Source organism: Marmota flaviventris, chromosome 6 (genome assembly GCF_047511675.1).
Source record: "Marmota flaviventris isolate mMarFla1 chromosome 6, mMarFla1.hap1, whole genome shotgun sequence".
NCBI lineage: Eukaryota > Metazoa > Chordata > Mammalia > Rodentia > Sciuridae > Marmota > Marmota flaviventris.
Genome location: NC_092503.1, coordinates 11,517,451 through 11,529,919, shown reverse-complemented (window position 1 = coordinate 11,529,919; position 12,469 = coordinate 11,517,451). Strand labels below are relative to the sequence as shown.

At 43.7% G+C, this 12,469-nt stretch overlaps 1 protein-coding gene across 1 annotated transcript in view; it reads right to left on the bottom strand.

Moving 5' to 3' along the window:
• Tfb1m (transcription factor B1, mitochondrial) overlaps positions 1 to 12,469 on the bottom strand; it is a 49,413-nt gene that overhangs the window by 3,860 nt on the left and 33,084 nt on the right. Inside the window, exon 6 of the mRNA XM_027939438.3 lies at positions 911 to 1,038. Within this exon, the coding sequence (XP_027795239.2) occupies positions 911 to 1,038 (128 nt within the window). The remainder of the gene's footprint in view (positions 1 to 910; positions 1,039 to 12,469) is intronic.

The following is a 12,469-nucleotide window of genomic DNA, read 5'->3' as shown; positions in this document are numbered from 1 at the left end:
TGATATGGTGTGACTGAAGGACACCAACATACCAAAGCAGATCACAATATTTGTCCATACCCATAGACAGGACTGTGTACAGAAATGAACGGGGCCTGTCACTTAGCTGAGGGTTGCCTTGGTGACGGTAGGGCCAGCTTTAAGTTCAGACCAACTCAAGGATTTCTAAAAGCAGGATATACTTTGTGATGCTTCCTGGCTATGAATCGGGGTGGTCAGGTACGGCTGTGAGTCCCACCTGGATCAGCAAACAGCAGGCCAAGAGTTAAAACTGCCACCAGAAAAGAGGTTTTGTGGAATTCTGCCTAGCAGAGCCTGAAGTCATTTCACATGACCAGAGAGGGAGCTATGCGAGGAGGTCCTGGAAATGAGAAACGTGTGCCTGTAAAGCCAAGTCCCTTTCAACAGCTGAATGCTGCCCATTAGGTGGAAATCTATAAAATACATTTCTCGGCCTTCTTAGTCTATAAGTGACCCTCAGGATACAGGATATCACTGTGGTCACTGCAGGTCCACTGAGGTATGTGGGCTCTGAACTAGGGCCCAGTGTCCGTTTCCTGTGTGGAGCAGAGCTGGGCCAAGTGCGCTCACGGGAAGGAGCCTGTCACTTCGTTTTGGCTGCTCAGAAGTTACATCTGCTTCCTAGCTGTCATGTGTCCTTCAAGAAGGGAGATGGCAACGTGGTGCAAAAAGCGTGGAAAAGCCACGGTCTGTCTCTGTCCATCCTGAGAACCCATCACCTCCCTGGGACTGGGTCAGCATCAGGCCTGCAACCGTGCCAGGCCTGAGAGTGGCCTCTGAGGCAAACCAAGGCAGCCACGTTTTGCTCATCGCAGGATTCCAGCTAATGACAGAGTAGGAGTCACGGAACTTTAGGGATTTTAAGGCCAGAGAGGAGGGGCACACTTACCCCAGGCCGTGGTGGCAGTACTTCCTCCGGAACTGAAATGCATTCTGAACGACCTTCTCCACCAGCTTGAATGGCTGCTCTATCTTGGGCCGTATCAGGGGCGTGAAGTGCACCACTCCCACGTCCACCTTGATCGTAAACAAGCATGCGTCACTGTGTGGCACGTGTGGCAAAGCACAATTGAGCAATTCATCTTTAAATCCCAGAGTGTGGGCTGCTGAAAACACCGTTTCACAGCCATACCTTTCCACACTCCTCTGGCCTCATAAGAAGCTGTGTTCGATTTGAGAGGACTCATGTCCCGGTTGGCTCCATCTATTCCATAATACATCCCCTAGATCTGTGCCTGATGACCACTTAATTTAAAAATGAAGCCTTACAATAGCCTTTACAGTCCATTCCAATCATCATTAAAGTCAGGCAAATAACAGACACCATTAGGATATTTTAGTTGGCTTTGAATGAATAAAAAAATAAGCTACAGCAGCAGTTCTCACTATAAGTCAGGGCCTCAAAACAGTGAAGGCAGATGGTCCCTAAGGACTATTTAGCACCAAACTCCTGGAGAGGGGAAACAGGACACCATCTACTATGGGTATGGACATGATTAATCAGGTGGACAGAATTCAGGCACACAGTCTGCACAGCCACCTAACTTTCTGGTGGGAACTTTACATGCCCCAGGAGGTACAGGCAGGACTGAAACTGAAATGGAAACCTCCAAAAAATGTCACTGAGATTGTTTAGGCTGCTCCCAGCTGTTGAGATTCTTTAATTATCAGAAAATAAAACTTTTCAGGCATATCTTTTAAGAGATTTATACCCAGCCTTAGTCCAAAAATGGGCTCAGTGGCTCTCGGGGATACATTAAACACAACAAAGGGAAAACACTGAAAGCAGAGACAAAGGGAAATGAAATCGAAACAGCTCTCGAGGTGTACACAGCCTGACAGAGACTGTGACCCTGGAAATGGAAGTCTGTCCGCAGCCCACCAGGGGACCTGGCTCCAGGAATTGAAACTGCACTCTGAGCATCCCAAAGCTGTGCTGCTGTTTTCTGAATCCCTCAGAGGGCATCTTCTCCTGAGAGTCTCCCTAGAAAAAGGCTGCAACACGGGGCAAGTGCTGTTCTGCTTTGACTTCAGGGTGGAGGAAACATCATGGCCTATGGTGTGATACATCATGCAAACTACATGTTACACACTGGATTTCCACATACTCTGAAATGCCTGTCCTCACCTTTCTTCTTAATTTGGGATATCTGATGTGATACGTGAAAGAAAATGAACATGCTAAGACGTGCTCAGCATGTTTTCTTCAGGTCTAAGGACAGCCCAGCCTTCCCAGCCTTCTAGGGCCACTGCCTCCTGAGAACCACCAACAGAGAGGCTTTACACACCAAAAATGCCTTCCCCAGATGTTTGCCAGCTTCAGACCATTTTAATGAAGATTTCATGGTGGACAGTAGTTATGAGTAACGGCTAAATACAACGTTAAAGGTTCCTAAATTTTGCAAGTTTTTCTAATTGTGCTCTCTGCGTTGCTTCACCAGGTTAAGTTAGCAACGAGTACTTCTGTAGGGCTCTAGAAGGCCAGCACCTTCCTTAAGACTTGAAGAAAACACACTGAGCATGGTGGTCAGAGGGGAGAGAGACTGAGAAGGTGAGTTAGGGGTCAAGAGAGGAGAATGCTGCCGTCAGCAGAGAAGATGGCTCCCTCTTAGAGCACTTCTGTGGAAGGAAAGAGACGATCAACAAATGCGGCGCAGTGGGAGGATCAGCCCAAAGAACACCACGCAAACTACATGTTGAACACTGGATTCCACATACTCTGAAATGCCTGTCCTCACCTTTCTTCTTAATTTGGGATATCTGAGCAGGTTCTATGACATTCTCTAGATTTCTCCCTGCCTTGTCATTCTGTGACCACCACTCCTCCTTTCCTGTCACCATCTGAGCTCCCTGGCATCCCTGTCCCTATCTCTCATTCTGCCAACCTTTATGACTCATTTCCTCAAACCCATCCATCCAATTCTCCCAAATTACACAGTCGATTCCAGCAGCTGTGCATTCACCAGGAATGATCCAACAACCTGCTGGTCTCCAGAGAAAAACATCTTTCAGCAAAATACAGCATAAGATAAAATTTAACCCCTACCCAACCCCAAACCATCAAAGAATTAAAACTCAGGATAAGTTTGCATGATTCTAAGACTCTAAGAGCAAAGGCGCAGATTTGGGGTTGGAGCATGCTCCCTCCCATTCCTTCCTGCACAGAAACTGTCACTTCTGGCTTCTTTGAATTAAAAATTTGGTTTCATCGTTATTTGACTAATTTCATTCTTTTGAGACACAGTTGGTGTTTGCAAATACAGGAAACATCTAGTGTTTGCTTTACTTAAATATTTTAAGATCCTGCAGAAATATAGCAGCACCCATGTAAATGGCAGCAGATTTCCAAAGTTTGAATACAATTCTGACACTCAGTGAGGTTAGCTAACATTTACATTGCAGCTAAAAGAAAACCTCCTCTTTCAAACGCAGCACTACTTAGTGGGGGCCTCTATAAAACTCAGAGGCAAAAATAACATGGTCAGTAATGCCTGCTGCTTCTAGTGTGGGAGGACCTCTCCTATACACCCTTTTCTCTATCCCTTTCCCAAAGAGACTTGTTGGAATACTCCGTATGACAGAGGCCATTTTCTCCACAAACACAGGAAGGCTGCTGTGTAACTATGGTAACAGATACAAAAATGCTTTTTACTTATAATTGAATGCTTATTTAAAATTACAACCATTATTTTTTCTTCCTTGAGTTTTATAAAAATGAAATCACGATAAAGGCACTAGATGCACTTAACATATTCTAGCTTACTGTGGCCAACTTCTTTCCACAGTCTATCTGCAAAACAAAATGACCTAGTAATATTTCAAATCTAAGGGACTTATAATGGATTTTTCTCTTTGCCTCTCTAACCATCACAATGCCAATGCTGTACCAGGCAGTTTCTCAATGTCAGCAGCCATGACCATAACAGCCTGAAGCACATGCCTCTTTTCTGGGCCAGCATATCTAAGGCATGATTGGTTATCAGCTCAGAGCAGCTACTTTGCATTCAAAAGGGACAAGGGTCAAGAAGCTGTTAAACCTCAAATCTTGGATATTACAACTCAGATCCCTAATCAGTGATATATAAGGGATAATGTGCATCCTGACTCCTGATGATGATGTGCCCAAGAGCTCAATTACACCCTATGAACACACACAGTCCACTGTCTGGAAAAGGGCTGCCATTCCAACACTCCCTATGGTCCTTGTCCCAAACCCAAATTAAGGACAGAATTTCAATTATAAAACCTTAAAACTTTAACAGCAGTCCAGGTATTTCAAACCAACATATTCAACAAAGATAGACTGTCAGTACCCGAACAGCTTTCTTTAAGGTTTATAATTTGTGTTACTGTAACAAGATTAATTTCTGTAGACCATCCCATACTTTTTTTCCTCCTATAGATCTTTGCAACCATTAAAAAGAACAGATTTCAACAGTAACATAGTATTTCCTCTCAGAGCATGAGAGGCTGGGAAGAACCAGGCCTGGAGAAGGACAGTAGGCTTAGACCACAATGACAACACCAAGAACTGCCTGGGGGGAGGACAGTGGAAACTTCTAGAGTGTGGATTCTGTATGTAAACCTATGTGACTTATCCCTGCAGTCCTAGTAACAAATCAGCGCCTCTGTCCAAGAGATGTGAAGATTCATGGAAATGAACACTTCATCCTAAAGAATGCAGAGAAGAACAAAAACTAACAGTTTAGAATTTCAGTTCTATTTAATTAACCTGGAGTTCCTGGATGACCATGTGGAAAACACCTTCCTAAAGCCAAGACTTTTCTCACAGACCTGACCTTGGTGACCAAGGCACTGGGGGCCCTGTGTTAGCTGTCCTGCATGTGCTCCCACTGTGGTCAGCAGGTATGGCAGGAACTGCTTGGCTCCCCTTGGGGCTCCCTGCAGGACACAGTGGACAAGCACCCAGGTCTGGCCCCAGCTCTGCAGATCCAGAAAAACTCCAGCACCTCAGGACTGATCAGTCCTTAAAGATGGTTTCAATGTGAATAAACTCACAAAAGATTAAGAAATGCTGCTGCTATTAACATTAACATTAGTATTGATAATATGGATGTCAATATATGAATTCAAAATGAGCCAAAAACGCTAACAGACCACCTCGAGGTGCCTAGCCAGTACATCCTTCCTGTCAAACTCCCCATAACTGCAAGCTCTGGGGTTATTAAGGTTACACAGTGCTGTGGAATCAGAGCAAGGGCACTAGAGCTGACAGCTGTAATGGCCTGTGTGCCCCTAGGGCTGGGCACTGAGTTCTCTCAGGGGTGTGCTACAGGCAGCCAGACCACCTCCTCTTTTGTTGAAGCTTTTCTTCTTCACATGTTTTCCATATATATATATATATATATATATATATATATATTTTTTTTTTTTTTTTTTTTTTTTTGCAATGCTGGGTTGAACTCCATACCTTACACACGCTAGGCAAGTGCTCCCCACAGAGCTACACCCCGACTTTCACATGGGTTAATGCTGTCCCCTGCTCTTCCTATTTCTAACACGTAAAACATTCTGGGTTTTCTTTTTGGTTTGTTTTGTGTGTTTTAACGTAGATTGGATCCCATCTTTTACATATTTATCTCACTGGCTGAACTCACAGAATTCTGGTGGGGAGGGAGCTCATTGCCTCCTTTGGCATTACCAGAGTTATAAAAAATAAGAGAAATGATTCAGAATAATTAATTCTCGAATTTGGTAAAATCCAAAGTCCACATGAACTCACCTGAAGACCCTGCAGTGGGGTCAGGGCTGAGATGCTGGGGAGAAGAGAGCAGGCCCTAGGGGGGCAGTCGGAAGTGGGGGGAGGAAGAGGCCAGGGAGCAGCGGTGGCGGAGTGGACGGGCACCTCAGCCCAGTCTCAGGTACACCAGTGAGGACGGTCAGAAACACCAGCTCCTCAAATAATGTTCAAAGGAAATATGCTATGGGAAGAGCACAAAAAATGCATATCCACGCCATTCTGAGACTGAAAAAACGAGTTTATCATGCAGCTTCACCATAAAATGCGTGGACCATATTCCAACATGAGGTAATGAAGACCCAGAACATGAATTCTCAAGATTCTTCCTCAGGAAGACAGAAAAAAGAGTAACAAATGTAAAAATGACAAATAACAGAGCAAACGAAAATGCAGCTGTAGACAGAAGCACACACCTGCAGGACGACCTCAAGGAATCAACACCAACACACCAAGGAACGTTCCTCTTCATTTACAGCAAAGTCCTCACTACTGACAGTGAAGCCACAAACTACCAATTTTAAAAGTTAGTGAAGTTTTCAGATCAGTCTATGACATTATTTTAAAACTAAAATGGCCATAAAGATGGAAGAAAATGGCAGACTGATGTGTTCAGAGCCGATGCTGTTTATTTCCTAAGATTGGTCAGAAGAAAACCATCATTTTAAGATCAAATCAATTACATTAAATTTGTGAGACTAGAATAGGTAAGTAGCTTATCTTTGAATTATTTTCAACATTGCATAGAAAGCTAATAAGAAAAAATGCTATTTTTTAAAACATGTAGAACCCAACTTCCCCTGAGAATTAAGTGGGCAGAACTGGAAAAACACACAATGGGGTGCCATCCCAGATCAAGGGGAACCCCAGGCCTAGAAGATGAGCATGTGGGACAGAGGGCCGCCGACCGAAGACACCGCAGCTGCCCCTAGTGGACCAATGCTGCCTCTGGGGAAAGAGTCACTGTCAATTCATTCACCAAGCTCTGGCAGCCCAGGGACATCCCCAAAGCCAGCATATTGCCAGCCCGTCCCCAGCCCCTCCATAGCTGAGAATGGCCCTTCGATGATTTTGTTTCAAAAATGTAGAATGTCATATAGACTGGAAATAAGATGATGACATGTTTTTTAACAGGCCAAAGATGACCTTGACTGTATCATGCACACTCAGCTGTATTTCCTGAGCTTATGAACAACCTGTTCAGTAGTCCTACTGCCACTGACTTCCATGTCCTTTCTTCCACTACAAGAGCCTCCCAGAGTCCTTGCCTCCGACCTGGGCCTCTTAAACACACTCTCCATAGCTCATCAAAGTGCTTGCATACCACCAGACCCACGAGAGCTAACTCTTCCAGTTTCTAGTGGCATTCAAAGTCCTCATTAGAAGAAATACCGGCCAAGTGTTTCCCTTTTCCTCAGGGACCCTTAGGCTTCTCTTCTGAGAGATAATACCCTTGTCACCCTCTCACAGGCTGCTCCTGGGATCAGGCGATAGATGGTGAAAGGGAAATGAAAATAAACTGTTAGGTTCTGCACAGAGGCATAGCGTTATTTTCATAAAGTGTTCAGATAATGACTGATGCTTTCAAAAAGAAAAGCCAGTCTGAAGAGCCAGGTTAGCATCACTAGGCAACACATTACGGGGATTGCATACAATTTTTTAAAATAGAAACAGAAATGAAAACATTGTAAAGAAGCAAACAGAGGGACTGCCTGACTCAGGGTGAGAACAAGCATTTTATGTGAAGCGATTTCAGAGTTAATGTGTCTCCATGACCTGCAAAGACTACCCTAGAAAGAAATGGTCAGCAAATGAGAGCTGGACATGTGCTGTCCTCAAAGGAGGAGGGCAGTGCTCTGCTCGCACTATTCTGGGCCTCAATCTCATTCCTGCAACTTATCATTTTTGGGCCTCGGTCAATTACTTCTCTGTATACTGGTTTTCTTATCTGTGAAATACAGACTCCTTTTACCTCAGAGGTTTGAGAACTAGAGTGTCTTAAACAGCACCCAGTATCTAGGTAGTAGTTCATAAAAGACAGGTATTATTATCAGCCAAAGCAAAATAAAGACTTGCAAAATTACTTAAAATTCTAATCTTCTTCAGAAAGGATAAAATTATATTTTAAATCATTCAAGAGTAACCCACAGTCTAATTACTGATAATTCAAAGCAGCTCCTGAATTTTTTCAAACCCCTTCTTGATTCTAGGCCCTGCTCCTGGTGCAGGAGACCTGGCGATAGTCAGGACAGACAGGAGGCCTTGCCCTGGGAGCTTTACAGTGCAGGGGTCCTGAGTGGAGCTCCCCGGCCCCTGGTACTGGCGACTGAACACAGGGATCCACCACTGAGCTATAGCCCCAGCTCCTTTGGTTTTGAGACAGGGCCCTGCTAATTGTCCAGGCTGGCCTCAATTTGTGATCCTCCTGCCTCAGTCTCCTGAGCTGCTGGGATGACGGGTGTGTGCCATCACACCTAACTTTTTGCAGAGGGGTCCTAAGCCACAGTAGAGTATTAGAGGGGACCAGAGGCAGAAGGACTCTTGAATTTTAAATTAGAAACAAAACAATTTGTTGACTGACTGACTACTGAGTAGATGCTACATAAGGAATCAAGGATGACTTCAAGAAGACGTGGGGCCTGCCGAGTGGAGGAAGGACGTGGCACCAACAGATGCAGGGAGACGCGTCTGCCGTCTCTGTATACCTCCAGCACGGTTGGAGGCCGGTAGTTCAGTTTTGTGCCATAAGAGGTCTGCGGTGTCTATCAGTGAAGTGGATCGGCAGATGGAAGCAGATTGGGAATCAAGGGAGAGGGTCAGGCCAGAGACTTACGGGGCCAAAAGATTTACCTAGAGAAGCCTCTGGACTTAGAAGATCTAATTCCACTTCGTGTCCACGTGAGCAGCAGACCCCAGTACCGCTGCCTCACGTTTCCACACACGCCTCCACGCCCGAGCGTCCTCCTCTGGCTCAGGCTGGGAGGCCAGCCCTGGGCTTGCCGTCAGTGACAGGGGGACCTGGTGGGGCTCTCCTGCCACGGCAGGAACAGCAGCGCCGTGACCGTTAGTGCTGGCAATCAGCCCCCCTTCACCCGGTGCTCACACTCAGAACTGTTCACACCTTTCCAGGAAACAAAATAAGAAAGTCCACACATTAAAACAACACTGTGGCTAGAAGCCAAATCCACAGTCACTAGGTTTCTGAGAGGAAAAGAGAATCTTGCCAAATGCCCATCTGAGAAAAGATTAAAACAAAAAATCTGGAAAAATCCAGATACTGAAAATGTGTCTTGTTATTTTATTTATTTTTTAATATTTTTTTAGTTGTTGATGGAACAATACCTTTATTTTATTTGCTTATTTTTATTTGTTGCCAGGGATCGAACTCAGTGCCTCATGCACTCGAGACCAGAGTTCTACCACTGAGCTACAACCCGGCCTGCTGTTTGTTATTTTAAAAGAAACAACTAATGTCTAACATAAAAATTATCTTCTTTCTTACAATGGCTATAAATTTCTACCTTGTAGAATTGAAATTACTAAGAATGCAAAAGGATAGCAGTAAAATATGTTGTTTTAGACATTCACAGTTCAGAGCCTCAACTCTTGCATGGTTTTACTTGACATGTTTCATCACAAAACTTTCCCAAGTCTCTAACTTACAGACACTCCTGTAGCCTTTCTTAGGGGAGGGAATTAAAGAAAATGGGGCACTACAGAAAACAAACACACCTGATCAGACTGCAGCCAACAGCTGTTGCTGGTTTTTTTGTTTTTAATTAAAAAAATTTTTTTTAAACTTTCTTCTGAGTGGTCATTCTGAAAGTTAGCAGTTTTGTGAATCTTTGTTTCTGACAATAAGCAGCAGATAATACGGCAGTCTCAACTACCATCTGCAAAGCACAATCCAGCTAAAAATACTCCATTAAATACTTAAATTTCTGAGGACATAAAATAATAAACTGTTTTTCCAACACAGACAAAAATTCCAAAATAAATTATAACTATGTGACTACAACATAATATTAAAAGAAAAAGGCCCTTTTTTTGGTGGGTACCCAAATAATTCCTCTTCTGTATGCAGCAACACAAAAGCATTTTAGCTTTCAGGTTCTGACAAATAGTGTTGAAATAACTCCCTCCCTTCCCCGCCTCTCCTTTCTTAATTCTCCCACAGTCCAAAAAATGAGATGGAGAACCTGGTATTTATCTTCCAGCAACATCAGCACATTTCACACGAACTCTCTGATTTCCATGTGATTCTTTATTTGCTATTTTCAAGTTAACTTGGAGCTTTACGAAAAATACTCACTCTCAGAAACAAGCCTCACATATGTGGTTTCTCTTCATCAGACCTGCCTAGAGCTAATTTGAAGGCAACTGGCAGAGGGGAATTAAACCCCTGAAGGATACCAACCAAAGGTATGGAAAAAGAGAAGTTTCTAGAATGTTTAGAGACTGAAGTACAGATTGTCAGGTATTTAATTTGAATTACAAGCTATAAATCTGTTTTTAAGTATTATTTTTAATATGAATAAATGTTGCTGGAAAACTGACTTTCCATTTTTATGAAACCTACTAGAAACTTTCTTGTAATGAACAAGTCACGAACGGAATATACGTAGGCTGTGTCTGTGTGTGATCAGTGTTCTCTATAGACTGTTTGTACATGCCGCCCTTTTGCTTGTGATTATAGTCACAGTATTTTGCTACCACAGCCACTGCAACAAAGTATGTCTTTATTCTCTACAGGACAGATTTGGGAGCACAGGCCACGAACCCTTTTATGCTTAAAGCCAAAGAGAGGGGAAAAAAATCTCAGCAATACAGTTTAAATGCCAGTAATTGGGAATACAAGGAACAGAATAGTGATCTTTATTTTGGTCACGGTTTGGTTCTAGCTGGTTAGCTCAACACAGATTGATCAATGTGTAAAGGTTATCTGACCCAAGAATGCAAGAAGCAAGTAAGCAGATCTCAGGGACCTCCTCGGCCATTTCACCACTGGAGAAACCCCAGGCTGAACATGGTCTGGGAAAGCAGTAATTTAGCACATTAGCCAGGCTCTGAAATGCTAAAATCCAGACTTGAAAACAGTTATTATAAAACTGCAAACATGTGCTTAGTTTTTCCTCTAGAATGTTAACTTTTGTTCTATTTTGGTCTCAGTTAAGGAGAGAAATTTGGAAAACAGAAAAAAAAAATGAAATGCCTAATAGCAGGCAAATCCTAAACACATGTTTAGAGATAAGTCTGACTTCAGGATTTACAATCCAACTGAAATCCTCTTCTAAAATTACAGGATTAGTATTTCAAGATTATGTACAAAAATACAACAACTCAATCCAGGCCAACTTAACATCTTAGAGAACTGATGTTTATAATCACAGAAAGTCGGGGCTCTCAGTGGGTGGGGCCCAGCACTGACTGCAGACACCTCACAGCCAGACCCAGGCTTCCTGGTGAGTCACGTGAGGCCGAGCCACTTGTCCCTTTAGGACCCTATGGAGTCCTTCTGTTTCTGTCCTAGTGGGAAAGGGAACAGGTGAGACAGTTAATGATGGTTTTTGTCCCCAGATATGGCATTTTCCCACTTTCCGTGGGGAACCCCACAAAAGGAGTTTCACAGAAGAACGTCCTGTGGCAAAGGGGAGGAGAGGTGCGGGATGAGGGGCAGGGGAGGTGCCAGGTGGGGAAGACTGCATGGCCTGGGGGGTTTTCTGGCTGAACACCCCAGTGGCATCAAATAATGATGCTCAAGATTACAGCTGAGGTTTCTTTCTGTTCCAAGATTCTACAAAAATAAGTTAAATCAGCTAAGGAAGGTTAGAGGAAAAAGCAAAAAGATCTAAATGTTTTTAAACATTAATGGTCACATCATATAAAGTAAATAAAAACACTAAGGTCAATTATAAACCATTGAGTACTTTCTGTGATTCTACTATTCTAAGCCCTTAAAATCTATCAATGTATTTAATCCTTTGACATAGGTACTAGGATTCTCCCCATTTTCCAGAAGAGGATACTGAGGTTCAGAGAAGTGATCTGGGCTGTTTGGATTCAAAAACCCAGGCTGCCTTTGGTGAAGTATCTGTGAATCACAACAGAGCCCCTGTAGCATATTATTCAAAATTAATTCTTAAAGACATAAATAATAATAAATAAAAAGCCAGTATTGCACTATTTCAGGAACCTTACATTTCTCTCAAAGACAGTAAGTACAGCCAGATGGATGGTCCCAACTAGAAGGCTCTCACGTTCTCATAAGCAAAACACTGGCTTGCCTGATCCGGTTTCTGGTTCCAGGGACCTGAAGGAGAGCAAGCACCAGTCCAGTAAGGACTGTGCAATGGATGGGAGCCAGAATAAGGGAGCACTGGGCCAGGACCCTGACCCCCCACTGCTTTCCTTTCCACCTTAAATTCTGAAAACTTCTCTAGTATATATTCATAAGTCATGTTAAAGAAGTTTATTTCCTTATTATCTATACCATTCTTTTAAAAAGTCCATCATAGCCAACGTCCAAGACCTGGCGACTGTAGAGAGCAGGAATCTGAAGGGCCTGAGCTGCCTCACGGCCCGTGTCTGCACACAGGCATCTTCAGCACACTCTGGGTTCCCAGGAGCAGACAGCTCCTTGCTTCCTGCATGCACTGAGCACGGCCACGACAGCACGCAGCAGCACCGCAG